General features: G+C 38.6%; 1 protein-coding gene across 1 annotated transcript in view; it reads right to left on the minus strand.

The window, feature by feature from the left end:
- Positions 1 to 23,339, minus strand: part of FAF1 (Fas associated factor 1) — a 354,485-nt gene that overhangs the window by 29,485 nt on the left and 301,661 nt on the right. Inside the window, exons 16-17 of the mRNA XM_070405091.1 lie at positions 5,811 to 5,891; positions 4,635 to 4,712 (exon numbers count right to left, since the gene is read on the minus strand). Of these exons, the coding sequence (XP_070261192.1) occupies positions 4,635 to 4,712; positions 5,811 to 5,891 (159 nt within the window). The remainder of the gene's footprint in view (positions 1 to 4,634; positions 4,713 to 5,810; positions 5,892 to 23,339) is intronic.

Consider the following 23,339-nt stretch of genomic DNA (forward strand, 5'->3'; position numbering starts at 1 on the left):
TATTATGCATGGAAATGTCAAAACAGAAAGCAAGCAGACAGGTGGATTAAGGGGAGAACAGGAGGAAAAAAACAGGAAATATCACATTAAGTTCTGATTTAAAGTAGGGAACAATGATTTGAGTTTTGATGCTAGGCACTTATTGTGTGCTGGCTATGTGTGACTTCTCAATGAGCTTCAGTTTTTCTCACTTGTAGAGAAATCTCTAAACTTGTAGCTTGTTTTAATAGTCAATGAGAACACTTGAGATACAGATGATACTCAACAAAGTATTTTCTACCCTCCATAACTGAGAGCCCTCAGTGTACAGAGACTGGGTTTGTCAGGCATAGTGTCCTGTACATATATGACAGGCACTCAATAAGTGTTTAAACACGAGTAAACTTTGATTTCCAAACAGGAAAATATTACACATATTTGAACACTGGGCTCAATGATCACTTCTTCTATAATGCTGTCTGATTCTCAAAGCTGTAAGTGACTTTTACTTTGCTCTTAAACTCCTTAAGTATTTTGCTTTTACTTTTCATGTTATTTTGCACATTTTTCCTTGACTTGCTATTACTTGTAGACATTTTGCATCTTCTCTACGAGATGTAATCTCTTCTGGCAGGTAGAAAATGTTTTATATTCCTTGTTTATCCTTCAGTGCTCAGCACAGTTCTTGTTCAAAAAACATTAGTTGAGTAAGTATGAGGTGACATTCTCTGACTGAGAATGATGACTAGTGGAGTTTTCCTCCGTTCCAGTTAGGGCTCTCCAGGCTTTCCATCACTTGTTAGATGGCTTCCTCTTTTCATAAGCGAACCTTGCTATTAATCTCACATCTAGAAAAAAGTTATTTTCTGTGAAGCCACCCTTGGAAGTCATTTAACACCCTTCTCTTTGTTTTCCCTGCACTGAGGCAGGCCTCTATAATGATACACTTGGTATTGCATGAACTCCTGGATGGGAGGACCCATGTCCGTATCCCTACCGCCTAAGAGATTTTGGGCACATACTAAGTATTAAAAGAATTGTAAAATGAGCGAATGAAAAATTATCTATATTGTTATGGAGAAGACATGGACATAAGGGTGAAAAAAATCAGTCAAGCTAAATGGATTTCCCATATTTAGGGGCCCAGTACAAGAGGTTGCAGAAGTAACTCACTGTCTTTTGGTGGGTAAAGTGAAGCCTGGTGAAAAGGCTGAAAATAGAGAGAGAACCATGATGGTGGCGTAGGTAAACTCCTGTACTCTCCGCTTCCCCCAAAATTACAACTAAAATACGGAGCAACCATCATTCAGAACCCCCTGAAATCTGGCTGAATGAAAGTCCTACAACTAGAGAAGTGAAGAAGAAAGCACACTGAGATTGGTAGAAGGGGTGGAGACACAGAATGGGCTACTCCAACCCACACGTGTGGAATTTTTTTAATCAGGAGGGATCTCTCCAAGGCCTCACATGACAAGCAGGGCGTCCCTGCCACACACCAGACCCCGACCCCAGAGTTCCAAAGCTGGGAAGAGAAGCTTCTGGATTGTGGCTGAGTGACACAGAGACTGCTGGAATTCCAGGTGTTCCTTTTAAAGGATCTGTGCATAAACTTACAGGGTCTCACTTCCTCTGAGCTCCAGTGTTAGGTGGCAGCTTTGAATCCAGAGACATACAGGGAAGAACTGGACTGTCTGGCATCCAGGCAGGAACTAGGGGGCAGCTTTCTCCTGGACAGGGGTGCTCACAGGGGTCATTGTTCCTGTGCTGGGACCTCCCTTGTTGCAGAGCTGACTGGCAGCTACACCTGAGTTCCTATCACCATGGCCTACACTGTTCACTCATCCCTGGTGATTCCCTGAGACCCCACCCCATCCAATTTGAAGCCCCACTCAAGCTGTTTGCAGCAGCTTTTCCATATGGATGGCCTGTCCTGGCTCAGGCTTCAGACTTTGCTAAACTCTCTCAAACAAGCAGCAGTGGGATTCAGCATGCCCCAAACCTATCAATAAAAGGCCCAAGACCTGGCACTAGTATCAACTTGCCTTGCTTCACAGCTGGACCTTGCCTGGGCACTTCCTAGCCCAATACAAGTAGCAGCCATCTGCAGGTTTCTCTGTAGCTCCTGCTGAGTGGCTCCAGGCAATGCCTGACTTTGCACCTCCTGGGAGGTCCCAGAGCCAATGCACCCGGTGGACAGCTTCAGACCATACTAGCACTACGGTGTCGGGTGAATTTCCCGCCAAAATATAAGATGGCGCGGGCAATTATTTAGGTTTCCCGCGCAAAATCAGGGATTTTTATGATACCTATTACCCCAATGGGTATGAAACGGTTCGCATACACAGGTAGGTATCTTTGTGAACGGCAAACAAACAAATATTTGGTAATACGCAGTTACAATCGGCCCGAGTTTACACGTTTCCCGCACTCCACCGCAAATCTATATGAACCGAGTTAAGACGGCTCCCGCGGAGTACGCGCAATTCACGCGAGCCGACTTAACTCGTTTCCCGCACTCCAAGTGCTAGATTACAACTTTATGTATCCACAAGTGACACACTCAACAAGCAGACTTAGTAAGTTCTGCTCCATAGGGGTGTTTCCTGCACAGCAACTCTTCCATTGTAGACACAGCTGGTCCTCACAGCCAATTGGCCTGGAGACCAATTCCTCCCAGTGATGCCAATCAAGGCTCAACTACAACAAGACTGTGACACAGCCCACATAGGGGCGCACCTAGAGTGCCCAGCTCAGGTGACTGGGGAGGCTGAACCACTACAGGACACCTATTACACAAGGCCACTCGACCAATTCCAGGAAATATAACAGTTCTACCTAATACATAGAAATAAACACTGGGGAACAGCTAAAATGTGCAAAGAAACATGTTACAAATAAAAGAAATGGAAGCAAGCAAACTACTAGATACAGAGTTTAAACCAACGGTTATAAGGTTACTCAAGGATCTTAATGAGAATGTCAAGGGACTTAGAGTGAGACTTCCAAGGATCTTAGTGAGAATGTAAAAAAACATGAAAAAGGACCAGTCAGAAAATAAGCATACACTAACTGAAATAAAGAATAATTTATAGGGATTCAACAGTGGAGTGGAGGATTCCGAGAATCAAATCAATAATTTCGTATATGAGGAAGCAAAAAACATCCAATCAGAAGAGCAAAAAGAAAAAAGAATCGAAAAATATGAAGATAATGTAAGGAGCCTTTGGGACAATTTCAAGTGTACCAACATTCACATTATGGAGATGCCAGAAGGAGAAGAGAGAGAGCAAGATATTGAAAACTTATTTGAAGAAATAATGACAGAAAACTTCCCCTACCTAGTGAAAGAAATTGACTTACAAATGGAAGTGCAGAGAGTCCCAAACAAGACCCACCTAAAAAGGCCCACATCAAGACACATAATTAAAATACTAAAGGTTAAAGACAAGGAGAGAATCTTAAAATAAGCAAGAGAAAAACAGTCAGTTACCTACAAGGGAGCACCCATTCAACTGTCAGCTGATTTCTCAACAGAAACTTTGCAGGCCAGAAGGGAGTGGCAAGAAATACTCAAAGTGATGAATAGCAAGAATCTACAGATTACTCTACCCAGCAAAGCTATAATTTAGAATTGAAGGTCAGATAAAGAGCTTCACAGACAAGAAAAAGCTAAAGAAGTTCAAATAATACCAAACCAGTATTAGATGAAATGTTAAAGGGTATTCTTTAAGAAGATGAAGATGAATATGAAGATGGAGGAGGAAGAGGAGGAAGAGGAGGAGGAGAAAATATGAACAATAAAATGGCAATAAATACATATCTATCAACAAGTGAATCTAAAAATGAAAATAAATGAACAAGAAATCTAATGAACAAAGTAAACTGATGAATAAAATATCTCAAAGGGAAGGGGGTGGGGGAGTGGGATATATCTCAGAGGGAAGGGTTGGGGATGGGGGGGAAAGAAGGGATTAACCAAAAGATCTTACATGCATATATGCATTATCTATGGACACAGACAACAATAGAGCGATGGAGGTCTGGGGCAATGTGAGAACAGGGTGAAGGGGAGCAAAGGGGGAATAAAAAGGGAACATCTGTAATACTCTCAACAATAAAGATTAAAAAAAAAAGCTAAAAAAAGGTTGACAATAGAATCTCTGTATTTTTGGGGTGAGACAATATCCAGGAAGAATGGGAGTATTTGTCAGGCAAGAAGAAGGGAAAGGAATAGAAACCTATAAATCTAGTCTAAGATCAAATTTTCTAAGAGTTCTAAACAACAGATTAGGAAAGGATAAGATCTTCCATACTAAAATGAGTCTGGGAAATGTGGAAAGAAGTTCTAAGAACTATTAACAGCCTCAGTATCAAATGCAGAGGACACAAACCTAGCCTTTGAATTACATTTTTAAAAATATATTTTATTGATTTTTTACAGAGAGGAAGGGAGAGAGATAGAGAGTTAGAAACATCGATGAGAGAGAAACATCGATCAGCTGCCTCCTGCACACTCCCTACTGGGGATGTGCCTGCAACCAAGGTACATGCCCTTGACCGGAATCGAACCTGGGACCCTTGAGTCCGCAGGCAGACACTCTATCCACTGAGCCAAACCGGTTAGGGCTGAATTACATTTTTAAGTTGTGCCATACCTCACGTTCCTCTTCTTGTTCTTTTCGAATCTGCTCCAAACGAGACTGTTCTGCCATCTCTCTCTCATGAGCTTCCCTCTGTTGATAAAAGAGAAAGGGAGCCAGCATTAAATAAACACTTAAAAAAAGAAAGAAAGACAGAAATAAAGAAATAAAGAAAGAAAAGAAGAAGAACAACAACAACAACAACAAAACAAAACAAACAAAAAAAGAGAGAGAGAGAGCTAAGTCCCAGCATGACCCAGAGGTGCACTGTGGTAATAAAGTATTTTCTCTGGAATAAGAATAAAAATGAAAGCAACAACAAAGCATAGCTCTCTGTTCATGTTGGGTTCCTATTCAAATACCTAGGTAGCTCTGAGTAGTGTTGCATTCATTAGAACCGTTGTCTCATCTTCCTTTCTAGTCTTTTTGGCTATGTTTCCTTTACCCAAATATCAAGCTTTATTCATGTCAGCCTCTACCATGCACCCCTTGTTGTTAGCAAATATTACTTTTTCTCTTCCACCCCTCTTCATCCAGTTCACATATACAGTCTCTTCTATGGATCCCTCCCTAGTCCATTCTCACTTCTTGGCTTTTCAGAAAAGCTAAACAAACAAACAAACAAACAAACACCAAAAACTTTCTACTGAAATGCTGTTCACTGAATTCTCACAGAACTTAGTGCTTCCCTTATGACATTTAGAATCCTTGCCTAAGTGTTACAGCTATCTGTGCTCTTGACTTAATCTACTCTTTACCACATTTTTGAGGGCAGAAACTGTGGCTCATTCATTTTACACTCTTTCAATGCCCAGTACAGAAGCAGGTGCTCAAAAAGCATTAAATAAATCAGTGGTTCTTGACCCTGACTGCACATTAGAATCACCTAAAAGTGTTTTAAAAATTGTTAGGTTGTACCCTAGACTCACTAAAAATAAAATAAAACAGATAATGTGCCCATTTTGTTTTCATTTTTATGATTCTCAACAAACTTCATCTTGTCAAAATGAACCATACCATACTTTAAGGACCCAGGGGTAAAATTATGTTTTTCTGTTAATTGAATCTAGCTTTCTCCATTGCAAACCCAACATTTTTGGGGATCAAAGTGATAAAAGGGCTGGCACTTAAGTAATGAAAAAACATTCTGGTTTGAGTTCTTTATCCCAGAAGTCCCTTGACCAAACCTACTTTTGCTCTGTCAGCCTCAAGTGAAAGGCGATAGGCCTCATCTTGTTCTCTCTTCACATTTTCTCTCGCTTCACGTTCATCCTTAAAAGAAAGGAAAAGATTCAAATGTGTGTTACCATATTACATTTTTAAAAGGAAAAAGTGGCAATCTCCTTGTTTTACTCATGTGTGAATTTATTATAAGTAAACAAGATACTTTTAAGATGCATAAATATAAATAAGCAAACAAACAATAAGATGAGTAGCATGGTATATAGTGAAAATAAGAATGTTTGAAGACTGGCTCTCTACCACTAACAAACTGAGTGACCTTGGATAAGTCATTTAACCTTTCTAGGTCTCAGTTTCTTCACCTATAAAATAAAAATAATATTTGTCCTATAGGGTTGTTGTGAAAATTAAATGCAATAATACATAAACTGTCTAGCAAAGCACCTGACAGTTCATTTTTACAATGATTAGTTCCCTTTGTTTTCCACCTGATTTTTCCAAGATAAACTTGGAGAATGTCAGCATTGGGACTAAGGACTGGGAGAGAATAAAGGACTTGGGAGTAATATCCTGGTCAGCATAAGGAGAGTCTGAAAGCAAAATACCCTAGTTAACTTCAGTCCATACCACACCACTAAAGCTTGGTTATCAAATAAGTACTTCCTCAATACCTTCACACTCATCAAATGTGAATAACTGAGAAGTTCTCTAGATCTTTTAGAATATTTTTAGCTTCTGAAATAATTATGCCACCTGCCTACATTTAAATTGCAATTTCATACAAAATTAAAAGTTAATTCAACTGTCAGAACTTCTCATTTATCAAATTCTACAGTATAGTCAATATACATGTACTTAAATTTAATAAATACTCACATCTGTTGGCATTAGACTATAGATGCCCTTTTTGGTCATTTTGTTTAATAGGTTGAATCACAAAGTCACAAATGTTTAGCTATTTTGATGTTAAAAATGGAATTTCATATGGTTTAACTTAATACTTTGTAACTTTTTGTCTCTCCTATTCATTATATGCTCACTCAAGGTTGAGTATATGCTCAGCACTGTCTTAGGTGCTCTTTCTAATTCAAGCCTGAACTTCTTCCTGAAGTCTCATACACCTTATAGCTTCAATGATTCAATTAATTTCACAATCACTTGTATGAATAGTAATATTTCATTAATTCCAAATCTTTCAAGTAAAAAAATAGGAAGATTTTGATGTTGAAGCTAATTGCTATACTATCTAAAATGAAGAAGTATCCTAGGGAAAATATATGTTGGAACAAAATATAAGGAACAATGATTAACCTAACTGAGACCACACAGGCTGCAAAGCAGTCAAAACAATTTACATGTCATATAATATTACACATGAATAAAATGGGTTTTAAAAACTTCTACTTGGAAACTTGTACTTATTCATCAGTATTTATATTTTAAAGAAATAGAAACATATTCCTTTAAATGTATCTTCACTAATTTACCTGGGTAGTTCCCACTTTGGTTTATACGCTACAGCTTTACTATGACCAGGTACAATAAGCCTGATAGGACATATTTTATATATTTTTTTATATTTGTATTTGCTAACTTATTACTCTCTAAACTCCTTCCCCCACTCAATATACAAGTTTGTACAGAATGGCTATGGCTGATCTCTATTTGATATATAATGTCTTCTTTTTTTAAGTCACTGAGGAGAGGTAATGGGAGGAATAGCAGACCCATGTTGAAGTTCTAGTCCTGCCAGAAGCAAGCTGTGTGTTCTTGGGTAAATAATGTCTTCCTTTTCAGTCATTTATTAAAGGATTGAATTTCTAATGATTCTATACTTCTGTGGACAAGTCTATTTTTCCAAATTTAGATATACCTAATATAATCAACAACTTATGGGGTAATCTTATCCTTTCATATTTCAGATGATAAAATATTTATGGTCTTTAAAAATTTTAATTTTACTTTCCTTTCCTGATCCTACTCCTCCAAATTAATGCAGGTTTTTCTCATTCTGTACATTCCCTTTAAAACATTTGTTACAATTGCATTCATTATAATATAATTTTTTATTTAATGTGAGATTCTCCGATGACACTGAAAGCATCATAAAGGCAGGGACCTTGTCTATATTTTACACCTCTGCATTCCAAGTATTTCACACAGTGCCTAGATTTTTGGAGGTGTTTAATAAGCACCTGTTGAATAAATGAGTTGTCTTTCCAGGCATAAAATATTTATTGTCTGCAGTAAAAATTAAGGAGGAAAAAGATATAGCTCATCCATAAAGCAGCCCCATCTGAGTCCATGACATTGACTGGCCGGGCAGAGATGACCTGTTATGACACTATGTACACAACAAAGGAACCTTCCAAAAGTCACCATAGTTGGAGCCCTGTGAGCACAAATACAGTTTATAACAAAAGCATTCTAAATAAACAGCTCTGTTTTAAAACAGACTTGCAGATATGAAAGAACATTAAATACAGAGATCCCTGCCACAAAATGTGACACCTACTGTGAGAGGACTTCCTGAACTGGCTAACGTGCTTCCTTCCCTTCTCCCCTAATTCCCTTCCATTTATCTTCCCTCCCTTCCCTCTGACAAATATTCATTAAGCACCAATTTTATACTAGGCATCACACTAGCACTGGGGCTATATAAGCAGGCCATAGTTTAATAGGAGAAGACATGGTTAATAATGCTTGGACCACCTTCATCATTATTTTATGGAATCAAATGATTTATTGTGAAGAGCCCAGTGTTCAAGTTTTACATTACTTTCCTTTTGCTCCTTAAATAATGTGGCTTTCTCCACCTGAAGACTTCCTGCTCCATCAGTTTTACACTCAAAATCCTACCAACTTTTCATTTACCTTAAGAAATATAAGAGACCAACATATCCAAAGAGCCACTGTATAGATGAAGAAAATGAAACCATATGAGGGTAAGTGATTTACACAAGACTACTTGTTAGTCAGTGGCAGGGTTTATACTTGAATCCAAGTCTTCTGACAGTTTCCTACCCGCCCCCCCTCTTCCTCCTTCCCTACAATCCAATGCTTTTACCCTTGCCTCTGATCATCCCAGACAGAAGGGCTGGCTCAGGATGAATCTTCCTAAACTTATCATATTTATAGTTTTTTATGTGTTGGATGTTGCTTGTGAATGGCTATTATTTTTTCTTTTCCGTCTTTTGTTTTGAGAGAGAAACATCGATGGGAGAGAGAAACACATAGATTGGTTGCCTCTTGCATGCTCCCCGACCAGGGCTGGGATCCAGCCTGCAATGGAGGTACATACCCTTAACCGGAATTGAACCCAGGACCCTTCAGTCCTTGGGCTGACATTCTATCCACTGAGCCAACCAGCCGGGGCTCTTCTTTTCTGTCTTGTCTCTCCAACTGTCCTGTTCACAGTCATCTCTAATTTCTGGATTTAGAGAACACTGCTTGAATGCTTTCCCTGCATTATCCTATATGATTAGATTTTTAAGAAAACCCCAGGTATTGTGATTAACATTTCATGTCTAACTGTGTTCCTATAACTTGCAAATGTGCCTCCTGGAACTCCTCCTGTGTCCTACAAAGAATGTCCTTCTGAAGGATCCCCTTGCTAAATCTGAGAGGACACATCAGACGAAGTGACTAGAAACACATGTTGATTATGTAGAGGTAGAACAGCTGGATAATCAGGAATGGGTCTCCCTCGGGTGCTGCCTGGGCTCTGGCTTGGCAGCCTGATATGAAAACACCCTTTGTCACACTAAAGTGAGAAGCTGGACTGCTTGGAACTAATAGCCTCCACTGGAGCCTTTCATCTGTAGCATAACTGTCACTGTTCTTATACAGCTTTGTATTCACTAGTTTGTATATTTATCTTACTGCGCCCTCCCTGACCTGTAAGATCTCACAGGGAAGAATTCTGTATTCTCCTATAACATCTAGGATACTATTTTACATATGACAGGCATTCATTACATATTTGATAGATGAAATAGTGGAATTATCAGTGTTCAACAGTTACACATCTGAAGTTCCGAGTATTCTGCAGACTAACAATTTTTATGTGAGTATATTTCTTTTTTTAAAAAACATATTTTTATTTATTTCAGAGAGGTAGGGAGAGGGAGAGAGAGAAACATCAATGACAAGAATCATTGAAGGGCTGCCTCCTGCATGCCCCCTTAACGGAGATCAAGCCCAAAACCTGGGGATGTTCCCTAACCGGGAATCAAACTGTGACCTCCTGGTTCATAGGTTGATGCTCAACCACTGAGCCACACCGGCCAGTCTATGTGAGTATATTTCTTATTCTGAGTATTATATGACTTGTTAAGAGTGCTGGAATTAGAATTCAAACCTAGTCTTTCTTTCCCTAAAAGCCTATGTTTTCTCTCTCTCCTCATGGTGCCACACTACGTGGTTCAGTATAGTTCTGTATCTCTGAAAAAGTAGCCACTGAATCAGATTTTACTACAACTCATTAAAAAAAGTGACATTTTGTAAGTTTTCAAATGATTCCTAAATGAGGAACTTAACCAGAAATGAAATTTAGGTGTAACTTGTTACTCCTCAGTAGTGTTTAAAATTAGTAATCATCAGTTAATTCCCAAAAGATTAATGCGAAGGTTCTGAATTATCAAATCATTGAAGTAGGCTATGGTGGTTAGGCTTGTTTCAAATTCTTACCAAATGCATACACAAATATACACATACATATATACATATGGCATTTATATGTTCTTTTGAATACCCAGGTTAGAATATACATTATTTATTAAGGGCTCTTTGCCCTTGTAAACAGGAAAATGGCCCTGGTATATATCCCTAAAGAGATATGGATTAAGATAACCTGAAATTCTTTCAACAGAAATAGAAAGAGTAGATAAAACACAGCAAAAATATTTAAAAAGTATTACTCAGTATGTGAGAAAGAAAGAAACAAAAAGAAACTTCTAGGTACTAGAAATAAGGAGGAAACTGAAAATTTGAGCTGTAAATGATGAGGTAATATGGAACCTGTTAAGGTAGATTATACATCTGGGTAACCTAGAGGCCCAATTAGAACCAGAAAATTTTTTTGGTCCCAAGCAAGGTAGGGAGGTGGAAATGTTATCTGTGAGATAACTTTCAGCAATCTAATATAAGTGTAATTGGAATCTGGAAATAGGGTGTAAGGGAGAAAGCTTATTTTTAAAAATAATGGCCAAAGTTTTTCAAATTTGATTAAAACTATAACAGGCAAAAGAAACATATAAAGCTACACCTAAGGCACATCATAACAAAATTACATAAAATTAATAACAAAAAGAAAAATCTTAAAAGCCATCAGAGAAAAGACAAGACATAATATGTACAGGAGAATAAAATAAGAATGCGTGCAGATTTCTCATCAGAAACTGTTGCAGCATATAAAGATTGCAGGATATAAAATTGAAATATCAAAAGACAGTGGAGCAACATCTTTAAAGCACTGAAAGAAAAAACTTGTCAACTTAGAATTCTATACTTAGTAAAACATCTTTTAAAAAATATATTTTATTGATTTTTTACAGAGAGGAAGGGAGAGGGATAGAGAGTTAGAAACATCGATGAGAGAGAAACATTGATCAGCTGCCTCCTGCACACCCCCTACTGGGGATGTGCCTGCAACCAAGGTACATGCCCTTGACTGGAATTGAACCCAGGACCCTTCAGTCCCCAGGCAGACGCTCTATCCCAGTGATGGCAAACCTATGACACGCGTGTCAGAGGTGACATGTGAACTCATTTTTTTGGTTGATTTTTCTTTGTTAAATGGCATTTAAATATATAAAATAAATATCAAAAATATAAGTCTTTGTTTTACTATGGTTGCAAATATCAAAAAATTTCTATATGTGACATGGCACCAGAGTTAAGTTAGGGTTTTTCAAAATGCTGACACGCCGAGCTCAAAAGGTTCGCCATCACTGCTCTATCCACTGAGCCAAACCGGTCAGGGCAGTACAATATCTTTGAAAATTGAAGGTGAAATCAAGACTTTCTCAGATATACAAAAGTGAAAAGAATTAATTGCAAGCATGTGTACTATAGTAAAAGTTAAAGGGCTCAAATGACATGGCTCAGTGGCTGATTGTCAACCTATGAATCAGGAGATCACAGTTTGATTCTCAGTCAGAGCACATGCCTGGGTTGGGGACTGGGTCCCCAGTGGGGGGCATGAAGGAGTCAGTCAATCAATGATTCTCTCTCATCATTGATGTCTCAATCTCTCTCTTCCTCTCTCTTTCTCTCTGAAATCAAGAAAAATATATATTAAATAAAAAAAAAAGAATTAAAGGAAGTCCTTCTGATATATAAAGAAAATAATATCAGATGGAAATCTGGATCTACACAAAGGAATAAAGAGAACTGTAAATGAGAGTTTAGGTAAATTAATAGACATTTATTTTGTTACTATTTAAATCTCTCTAAGAAACAACTGAGTCTATCCCACTGACATTTAAGAAACAGAAAAACCCACTCTAAAATTCACATGAAAACTCAAGGGACCCCAAATAGCCAAAAAAAAAAAAAAAAAAAAAAAATCTTGAAAAAGAAGAACAAAGTTGGAGGATTCACATATCCTGATTCCCAAATGTACTATGAAGCTATGGTAATCAAAACATTAAGGTACTAACACAAGGACAGATGTGTAGACCAATGCAAAAACAGAGAGCCCATAAATAAACTCTCACATATGTGGTAAATTGATTTTTAACAAGGATGAAGAAAGGATAGTGTTTTCAACAAATGGTGTTGGGAAAGCTGGGTATCCAGAGGCAAAAGAATGAAGTTCTTTTATACTCACTTTGTACCATATTTAATAAATCAACTCAAAATGGATCAAAGACCTAAAAATTAAGAATTAAAACTACAAAATTCTTGGAGGAAAATCTCCACCCTATGATCTAACTAGAATAGAATTGGAGTTCAGATATTTAAGATTTTATTTCTAAAAATTTCTCAAGCTATAGGGTATTCTGATAACCTTGCTACTTTAATTTTTTTGAAGTATCAGAAGAAGACATTTCTCCAAAAAAGATACACCAATGGCCAACAAACACATCAACAGATGCTCAGCAGTCATTAAGGAAATCATTAGTGAAATGCAGTTCAAAACCACAATGAGATGCCATCTCATATCCATTAGGATAGCTATTATTACTGAGAGAGTGAGAGTGAGAGTGAGAGTGAGAGAGAGAGAGAGAGAGAGAGAAAGAGAGAGAGAATTAGTGCTGGTGAGAATGTAGAGAAATTAGAAACCTTGTACATTGCTGGTTGAAATGTAAATAATATAGAATGTAAGTGATGTAAAAACAGTTGGTGGTTCCTCAAAAAGTTACACAGAGTTACCACAGGACCTAGAAATCCACTTCTAGGTATATACTCAAAAGAATTGAAAACAGGGACTCAAACAGATATTTATATACGAATGTTCACTGCATCATATTCAAAATATCTGAAAGACGAAAACAATCCAAACGTCCATCAACAGATGAACGGATAACAACATGTGGTATAACCATACAATGGAATTTTTTCCACCATAAAAAATAAGGAAGTATTGATATATGCTACAATGGGGAGGAATCTAAGCGAAAGAGGCAAGGCACAAAGTCACATATTGTATGAAATATGTAGAATAGGCAAATCCATAGAGACAGAAAGTAGAATAGTGGTTGCCAGGGTCTGGCAGGGGGCAATGGGTTGACTGCTTAATGGGTATGCAGGTGATGAATACATTATCACCTAGACCAGCGATATGAACCTGTGGGTCGCGACCCCTTAGGCGCTCGCACGACCCTTTCACAGGGGTCGCCTAAGACCATCCTGCATAGGGAAAACCAAGATGGCGGCATAGGTAAACACCGGAGTTTGCTGCCTCGAACAACCACTTCAAAAATACAACTAAAAGACAGAACGGACATCAACCAGAACCACAGGAAGGCTGGCTGAGGAGAGACTCTTCAACTAGAAGGAAAAACAACAGCATTACGAGGCTCAGAGGAGGCGCAGTGTGGAATATTTAAAGGTACGGTGGTGCGGTGGTGCGCGCGCAAAGCGGGCTGGTGGCTGAGGGCGCGGTTGTTGTTTTCAATCAGGAGGGAGTCTCAGACTCTGGGCTACAGATCCGGGCGAGTCTCTAGGGTCCCAGACTCAAACGGGAGAAGCGGGACTGTCTGGCTACGGTCCCTCCAAGGTTTGCAGTGGTCGCTGGGACAGAGAGGCAGAGCCCCTGGGGACGGACTGAGAGCAGCCATAGCTGCTCCCTCCCCCCGCCCTGTTGAGCCCGCCCCGCCCAAGCCCTGCGCAGAGCCATTTGCTGATCGCCTCAGGCAAAGGCTGGATTAGCGCCTCCCCAGAGGACTGAAGTTTTCCACACAGCTGATTCCTACAGCCAGTCGGCCTGGTGGTCAAATCCCTCTAGTGTTAACTACAACAATTAAGGCTTGGCTAGAACAAGACCATGCACAAAGACCACAAGGGGGTGCACCAAGAAAGCATAAAAGATGCGGAGACAAAAAAACATGACAGAAATGGAGGATATGGAGCTAAAAATCGCAATTTTGAGGGCTTGCTATAAACTTGAGCAGAGCCTCACGAAAACTAATGAGACCCTCGATGCTACGATAAAGAAATTAGAAAGTAAGCATACACGGACTGAAATAAAGAATATTATACCCAATAGCAGACCAGAGGAGCACAAGAATCAAACCAAAGATTTGACAAAAAACACCCAACTGGAAAAGCAAAATGAAAAAAGAATCCGAAAGTGTGAAGACAGTGTAAGGAGCCTCTGGGACAGTTTCAAGCGGACCAATATCAGAGTTATTGGGGTGCCAGAAGATGAGAGACAGCAAGATATTGAAAACCTATTTGAAGAAATAATGGCAGAAAACTTCCCCCACCTGGTGAAAGAAATGCACTTACAGGTCCAAGAAGCACAGAGAACCCCAAACAAAAGGAATCCAAAGAGGACCACACCAAGACACATCATCATTAAAATGCCAAGAGCAAAAGACAAAGAGAGAATCTTAAAAGCAGCAAGAGAAAGAGACTCAATTACCTACAAGGGAATACCCATACGACTGTCAGCTGATTTCTCAACAGAAACTTTGCAGGCCAGAAGGGAATGGCAAGAAATATTCAAAGTGCTGAATACCAAGAACCTACAACCAAGATTACTTTATCCAGCAAAGCTATCATTCAGAATTGAAGGTCAGATAAAGAGCTTCACAGACAAGGAAAAGCTAAAGGAGTTCATCACCACTAAACCAGTATTATACGAAATACTGAAAGGTATCCTTTAAGAAGAGGAAGAAGAAAAAGGTAAAGATACAAATTGTGAACAACAAACATGCATCTATCAACAAGTGAATCTAAGAATCAAGTGAATAAATAATCTGATGTACAGAATGAACTGGTGATTATAATGAATCAGGGACATAGAAAGGGAATGGACTGACTATTCTTGGGGGGGAAAGGGGAATGGGAGATTCGGGAAGAGACTGGACAAAAATCGTGCACCTATGGATGAGGACAGTGGGTGGGGAGTGAGGGCGGAGGGTGGGGCGGGAACTGGAAGGAGGGGAGTTATGGGGGGGGGGGGGGGGGAAGAGGAACAAATGTAATCTGAACAATAAAAATTAAAAAAAAAAAAAAAGACCATCCTGCATATCAGATATTTACATTACGATTCATAACAGTAGCAAAATTACAGTTAGGAAGTAGCAACGAAAATAATTTTATGGTTGGGTCACAACATGAGGAACTGTATTTAAAGGGCCAGAAGGTTGAGAACCACTGACCTAGATAGAGGTAACAGTTGCACAACATTAGGAATGTATAAAATGCCATTGAATTGGACATTTAAAAATGATTAATTTTAGGTTATGTAAATTTCTCCTAAAAAAAAAACCCCAAGTATCAAATTACAGAAGGAAGTCACGTGAGTCACTATCTTGACAACTACAGAGCAAAAACTAAGTAACAACAAAGCTCTCTTTAGAAGGAAAGAAGATGAATATTTGTATTTTTCTGTACTTGAAGTATAAATGAAAAGCTTGAAAAGATGTGTTAACAGTGGCATTCAAAAGAAGTGTTGCCTGATAGCATTAGCTCCGTGGTGTACTGCAGCCAGGACATTCATGTTCTAGCCAAACAACTTGGATTCTAGTCTTCATTCCAACCTGACAGCAGAACTCTACAGGGAAAGGTCATGCATGAGCTTCAAACACAGACAGACCTGGTTTGAATTCTAGGTCTGCCAGTTAGTTTTTGTGTCCTTGAAGTTTCTTCACCTCTTTCATCACTGATCAATTTTATCTCTAAAATAGGAAAAATGCTTTCTTGCTGGATTATTGGAAGGGTGAAATGAAATGATGAATACATATCACCTAGCATAGCATATGGGGCAGCAGTAGGTATTTGATCAATTTTATCCTAATCATCACCACCATCATCATCCTAATAATATTAATCCTCTTCCTTCTAATAACTAGATGTATAACCTCAGGCCAAAGAGTTGAATTTCTCTGGATTTCTTCTAAAATCTGCCTGGGAGGGTCTGGGGAAAATCACCACTCAATAGCAGAACTTTTCTGGAGGTAAATTGGAATTGGTAGAGGAGGGAAAGCAGAGGAAGGTATGAACAATTATAGGAAACATCTTCCCATTGTTCCCTGATGACCGCTGCACTCCACCCAAATCACTGTTTATGTACCAGAGCTGTGAGAGGTGTCCCACGGCCAAAAGTAAGAACATTAGAGGTCCTAAGCACATACTATGCACCATATTTAACTTAGAAGAAAAGTAATGCTGCACTGTAAAATAAGTCTCAGAAGTCTGGCAAAATTCTGATTTTTCTCATGACTACTTCAATTTTTCTGAAGTATCCAATTTCAAAAAGGTATCTCTTTTTCTCTCTCTCTTTCTGTTTATTTGGTGAACCTACTCTGCTTATTCCAAAGTAATTCATCTGCCTTTAGATAATCAAATTCTAAGTTGCAGGTTGTGGGGGCTAATTGGAGGAAGGCTCTTTAGTATGAGAGTCCAGGGCAAGCCCCTATGTTTGCTATACTTTTGGGGGACCCAGGCTGTGAGAATTAAATAGAGGAACACATGGTGGAACTGTGCTTTAAAATGTACCAAGGTTCCAGACTGAAATAATTACTTTGTTCATGAAATCAGGAATGACTTAGAAGGCTCATCCACGGTATGGTAACAATGAAACAATGAATTCCTTGGTCCTAGGCCTAATTTATAACTATGGCATTCTGTAAAAAGCTTGTTTTCTTGTTACTCAAAGCTACCATTAACTACGTATTTGCAAAGGAAAATGTAATATTAATGAATAGCCCCCTACCTATATTTTTATCTAAGACTTTTAATCCTTTAAGGTATTACATTTCAAAGTTTACAAAGCACTTTCACATGTGATACAATAACTAAGTTGGGCAGAAAAGGCCTTTTATCCCCACTTAGAGATGAGGAAACTGAGACTCAGAAAGCTAAAATGATTTTCCCATGGTCACACGGCTTGTGAGAAGGCAGGCCACCTGGTGCCTTATCTAGAGCTTTCTACCATTTCACTTCTCGTCAACAAGCATGCTCATTGTGTTTTTCCCCTTCTAATTTTTCTTCCTTCCAAACACTATATAGTCCTTGAATCAGTGTACGAGATAGTCATGGAATGATTTTACTCAATAAACTGTTTCCGTTTGCTGCAAGGAACATACTATTTTCACTTGTTGCAAGAACTGAATAGGAAAAACAAATATAGGTTTAGGTTATTTCATTACCAATGGACTCTCCAAAGAGAAGAGCAAGATGGTAAGGAATGGATCTGTACCTCTAGCCTTGTATTATCCTGTAGAGTTGTCATTACAAGTATCTATTCACATGGTTACTTCTTTTTTTTAGATCCTAAGCAAAAATGAAACCTTTTCCTTGTTAACTCTGTATCCTGAGTCCCAAGCAGTGCTTGATACTTTGTAGATCCTTACGAACTGAACAGGGGGTGGATATTTGGCTCCAGATATTTGCATGATAAGTTTTTATCTATTAAACTGATTTGCCTGTGAAATCATTAACGAACTATTCAAAAACACTGTAATAAGGATTATGGCAAACCTAACACTGAACATTCTTTCAGGTTACAAACCTGAAAAAACAGATTTGACACCTGCTATATTAAAGACTGAGCCGAAGTGTTAGACTAACTGGTTATATTTTAAAGTCTATCAAAGGTTTTAAACAGATAAATTTCAAGTTGGTTCACTGTAGGACTATAAAAACAGACAGATGAATTCACGAGTAGCAAGTAATTTCCAAGTCCCGAGACTGTCTTGCTTTGCTAGAATGTAAGTCTCTGGAATTTCCGGTGGAGATGTTTAGAAAAGATTCTTTTTCATCTGGATAGAAATGGTATGTGGAGTGAGTTGAAAAGCTGGATTTAAGACTGGTTTGCTAACTTCTTTAGTGGCAATTTCACACGATGGACTACTGTCTCAGTGTCTGCTTTAGAGGAAGTAAGCTAGCTTGTGAGAGTTTATATTATGGCTATACCAGATATATCCTGAAAATCTTACTGCCTGGTAACCTAGGATAAAACCTCCACTTTTTTTTTCCCCCCAAGCATGATGCCTCTGGTCCAGACCCTTGCCAACTCCTGCTTAAGGCTATATAGCATTAGTCTCATAATAGGTCTCACAAATTCTGGTCCCTCCCCATAAATTCATTCATTTACACATTTACAAAACATTTATGCATACCTACTCTATGTTAGGTTTTGTGTTAGAACTGGAAACAATAAGATAAGTATGACATAGTTTCCTTTTCTCACTAGATGTAGGCGATAAATGTGTAAGCTTGGAAAGGAAGGCAATATGTATGAGGCTCTGTTATGGATTAGTCATTTTACATATGCTGTTTCTTTTCATTCCCACAATACCGCAATAGGATATTATTATTTCCATTTGACACAAGGGGAAACTGAGACTTGAACTTGAGGCTACATAATTTGCCTGTTGTGTATAGCTTGTCAGGAACTGGATCAGGTTTTATATTTCCTATGTCTTTTTCACTAAACCAATGGTTCTCACATTTTAAGATACATAGGAAACACTCGTTATATAGGAAATTTGTGAAAACAGATTATCTAGGCCATCTGCAGGTTCTAATTCAGTAATTCATGGAAGCTCAAAAATCTGTATTTTGTAAATGTGTGGTAAGTGGACCACACTTCGAAAAGCACTCAAACAGAAAACAAAATAAGAAATAAATTATAGCAACTATCATAAAGATAAGAACAAAGTGACTGGCAAATAGTATAGTCAACAGAATTAATTCCTAAATTACAAATCTAATCATGTCATTTTCTGCTTAAAAGAAGTGATGGGTACTCAGGTAGGTTAAGGTTTAAACTCTGTATCAGAGCATAGAAGTACCTTCAAGATGTGGCTCTATGCATATTTTCAACCTCTTCTCTCCTCCCATCCCTCTACCAACACCTCCTTCTTGCATTATTGAATTACTTCTCATTGCCCACATGTCCCAAGTCTTTTACATCTATACGCCTATCACATTTCCACACTTTTTCAATTCACTTCCTCTTTAATCCAAATGATTACTTCCTACTCATTCTCCCAAACTCAGTTTATATTATTATTATTGAAAATACTTTGTAAGTACGTACTAGATTCTAGACACCAATGTAAGCACTTACATTTATCAACTGTAATTGAATCCTATTGAATAACTACTAATTGAAGAAAGTGAGGCACAAAGAGATTAAGGTTATACAGCTGCTAAGTAAAAGAGCTAGAATTTGAATTCAGGCAATATGACATCATAAGCTCTTAACCATTAACTTTCAGTTGGCTCTTATGAGACAATGAGATACTCTTAAGCAAGGACTCTTCCAGTGATGAGGGCCTACTCCAAACCATAGCTCCCTTCAATTGCTCCAGCCTACTCTCATCTCTTAGTCTTCTGAACTAATTTCCTTCTATTCCATTTGTACATGGACTACATCTCCCTGCTTTGAACCTAATTATTCAATAACTAGTAGCCTAGTGCACGAATTTGTGCACATTGAAAGGAAATTAATTAGAAGAAATATTTTAATATCGCTATTTGCCCTTTCTCTATAATAGGTGTCAACCAAATTCATGATCCACAATGACAGATTAAAACATACACGTGCAATTGGCACCAGTGAGAGCTTTATATATATAGACAAACTTGCTTAATTAGACCTGCTTTCTGATTTAGCTAAACTTTTTCCAGCCCAGTGAAGCACCCCAACTTCTCTTTAAAGTAACTGTCAGCAACATAGAAGTACTAGTAAATATCAACACGAAGCAGATTATTATTGTGGATCACGCAGGAAAAACAAAGGGTAAAATATTTAACTGCAGCTGTGTTTGACTATATTCTCAGTGAGAAACCTGAAGTCATTTTCAAGGTACACCATTTATTACTTTTTTCCAGTTGGGTCAAGTTTCTAAATCTCCATTTTCTGGCTAATAAAAAGAAAATAGGATTCCACAGAGTCTCCTATCTCCCTACTCCTATCTACCTACCTCATTTCAGTAAGGATCAAATGAGATGAGGCACAGGAAAATGCTTCACAAACATTTGGTTAAAATATAAAATGTTTGCACCTGGCTATAAAGCAAGTCATGTTCCTGGGCTGAAGAAACTCCAAGGAGGCTAGTTGTCTCTAGGGAGAGGAAGCTGGGCCTTGCTACATGACATCATCACCCAGTGCCCACAGCCACTGTTTCCGGGCTGAGCTGGGCTATGAGCTGTATTTTGTGCATGGGGTTTAGGTTGTGATTTGGTGGGCTGTCACTCTGAGGAGGTGGCGGGGCCTGTGTCCCACTGGGGGGAAGCCAAGTATTGCTTTGTGGGTGCCAGGTCCGTGGTGCCGTGCGTTTCTCTGTAAGTGGCCAGTGCACATCACGGCAGCTCCTCCATTGAGCATCTGCCCCCCTGGTGGTCAGTGTGCATCATAGCAACCGGTTGGATGGTCAGACACTTAGCATATTAGCCTTATATATATATATGTATATATATATGTATATATTGCTTCATGTAAGGAGGTTTCATTGTTAGAAATAAGTGGCAAGCTCTCTGATGGTAGAAACTGTGTCACCCAGTGTGGCATGGCACATGGAAGGCACTGAAAGAATTTTTGTTGGACTGAAATTCAGAGCAAGCATTTTACCAGCTAAACTGTGTTCAGTGGTTATAGATGGGGAATGGGTAGTTCTTCCAACGTGGAATGAAGGAGTGAGTGGACAGGTATTTGTTAGATTAGACAGTTCCTTCTTTGGTAGAAGGCTGTCATTCTGAGAAGCAAATATGAAAGGGCTGTTAAGTATATGGAGGATTGTTCTCCAGGGCTGGCTGGTCCTGTCAAAGTGAAATTTTGTAGTTCAGTCTCCTAATAAATAGATAGCTATAGCTTTCCATTAAATTATTATTTGGATTAAAAAGCTGCATAGGTTTAACACCCTTCCCAGGTAAGAGATGTTTACAAACACTTTGGGTTGGTGGCAACGCTGAGTAGTTCAATTGTTTGCATTAATAAACTAGTTCAGGACTGCAAAGTATATGTTCTTTGTCACAGTTACCCATGGAATATTCCCAGTGAATAGATTTCACAGGCTATATTGTTTGGATTTTACGTAGTTATTCTAATCCATCTTTTCCTCAGGGTAAACTCTTAAAACTGCTAAGTAATAAATCAATTATAGACACATGCATATAAGAGTATTATGAAAAACAGAATTTAAGGAAGCATTTTTTTCTAGCAATAATTCATAGGATAACTTTTTAAAAGGAAAATGTGTAAATTGGTGCAGTATGGAGGATACTAAAAAAATTAAAAAACCAGAACATATCATCCAGCAAATCCATTTCTGGGTATTTATCTGAAGATAATGAAAACACTACAAATGTGTTGGTTTTAGGGGCAAAGAAATGAATCAATGGTGGTTTACCTGGTGAATGGCTATATGTATGGAGTGGCTCTAGGGTCAAGCCTTGGGCTGACCTGTGGCAAGGCCACAAACAAGTCCTAGCCTGGAGGGCAGAGTTCTCCTAACATAATTAAGCCTGACCTTGTAGCCCTCCCTAATTCTTTCCTAAGTAGCTAATGGGCTGTGGGAGATGCATCAAGTGTTGCCAAAACAAGAATATTTGTATACATGTTAATCTACCCTTGTTTTAATCGGACTATAAAATAAAGCATCAGCTTGCAGGCTGGGTCTTTTGTGTTCTCATCCAGGCAGGGGAGATCCACCGAGCCCCAGCTGTATTCTCTTGTGTCTTTTCTTCAATCTTTCACCGTCCCTCCTCAGGTTCACCCTTGGCCATGATGGTGTGGCACAGCTACATATCATCCTTCAAGACTCAATGTTTCCTCCTCTAAGAAGTCTTCTTTGTGCCATCTCTGTACTTTGTACTTGTTGCCATTGCTGTATTCTCATATTATATTGTAATTACCTGTCTGATGGCATGATAGGTAATTGGATAGGGTAACTGGAGTTAAGGCAAATTTGTAACTGGAAGAAAAGTGCCCAAAATTTCTCAGGATCCCCTCAGGAGAAGTATAAAAAATCAGAGAAAAGTAATTTGGAAAGGCAAAGGAAACTTGTTAGAAATACTAATGGTACGCAATTGAATTTCTTCTCCTGCTATTTTTTCTATACGAATCCTCTGCTTTCTATACACTGGACCAACATAACTTCAACTTCTTCATTCTTTTGCTCATATTTTCTGCACATGCGAGTGCTCTTTCCTCTTATCTCTGCATGTATGATTGTTCTGTCCTTTCCAGTACTAGGTCAGATCTTATCTCTTCAAAGAAGTGTCTCCCGATTATAAGGATTACTCTTTCTGAAGTCTTCTAGGTCATATAACAAACTATTTTTAAAAAAATGTATGATTTCAGAGAGGAAGGAAGAGGGAGGGAGAGAGATAGAAACATCCATGATGAGAGAGAATCATGGATTGGCTGCCTCCTGCAAGTCCCCCACTGGGGATCGAGCCCACACCTGGGCATGTGCCCTTGACAGAAATGGAACCTGGGACCTTTCAGTTCACAGGCCGACGCTCTTTCCACTGAGCCAAACCAGCTAGGGCATAACAAACTACTTTTGTAAGAATATACTTTAGCTTTTCCACTGTAGAAAGTAAGTTCCTTATAGGAAAGTACTGTCCTTCAGACTTTTTTTTTAAACCTCTCCATAAACAACCAATGGAAGGCTCTCAATCTAGTAGCAAACAAATTCAAGGTAAAGGTGGAATGCACATGTAATTTCAGCAACCAAATTCCTTCTTACAGTCATATATTGCCTAGTAGGAAAAAAAAATTTCATGTAGGGTATGACTGTCTCCAAAGATACAGATTTAAGTAGTGTAATATTTAGACATGAACAGTGTCTTCAGATTCTTTTTAAAGAATCTGCCTTAAGAAAGTTTCAGTTAACATCTTCCTTAGGT

The sequence above is a fragment of the Myotis yumanensis genome, unplaced genomic scaffold (genome assembly GCF_028538775.1).
Source record: "Myotis yumanensis isolate MYYU_CA2020_CCGP unplaced genomic scaffold, mMyoYum1.0.hap1 SCAF_2, whole genome shotgun sequence".
Classification (NCBI taxonomy): Eukaryota; Metazoa; Chordata; class Mammalia; order Chiroptera; family Vespertilionidae; genus Myotis; species Myotis yumanensis.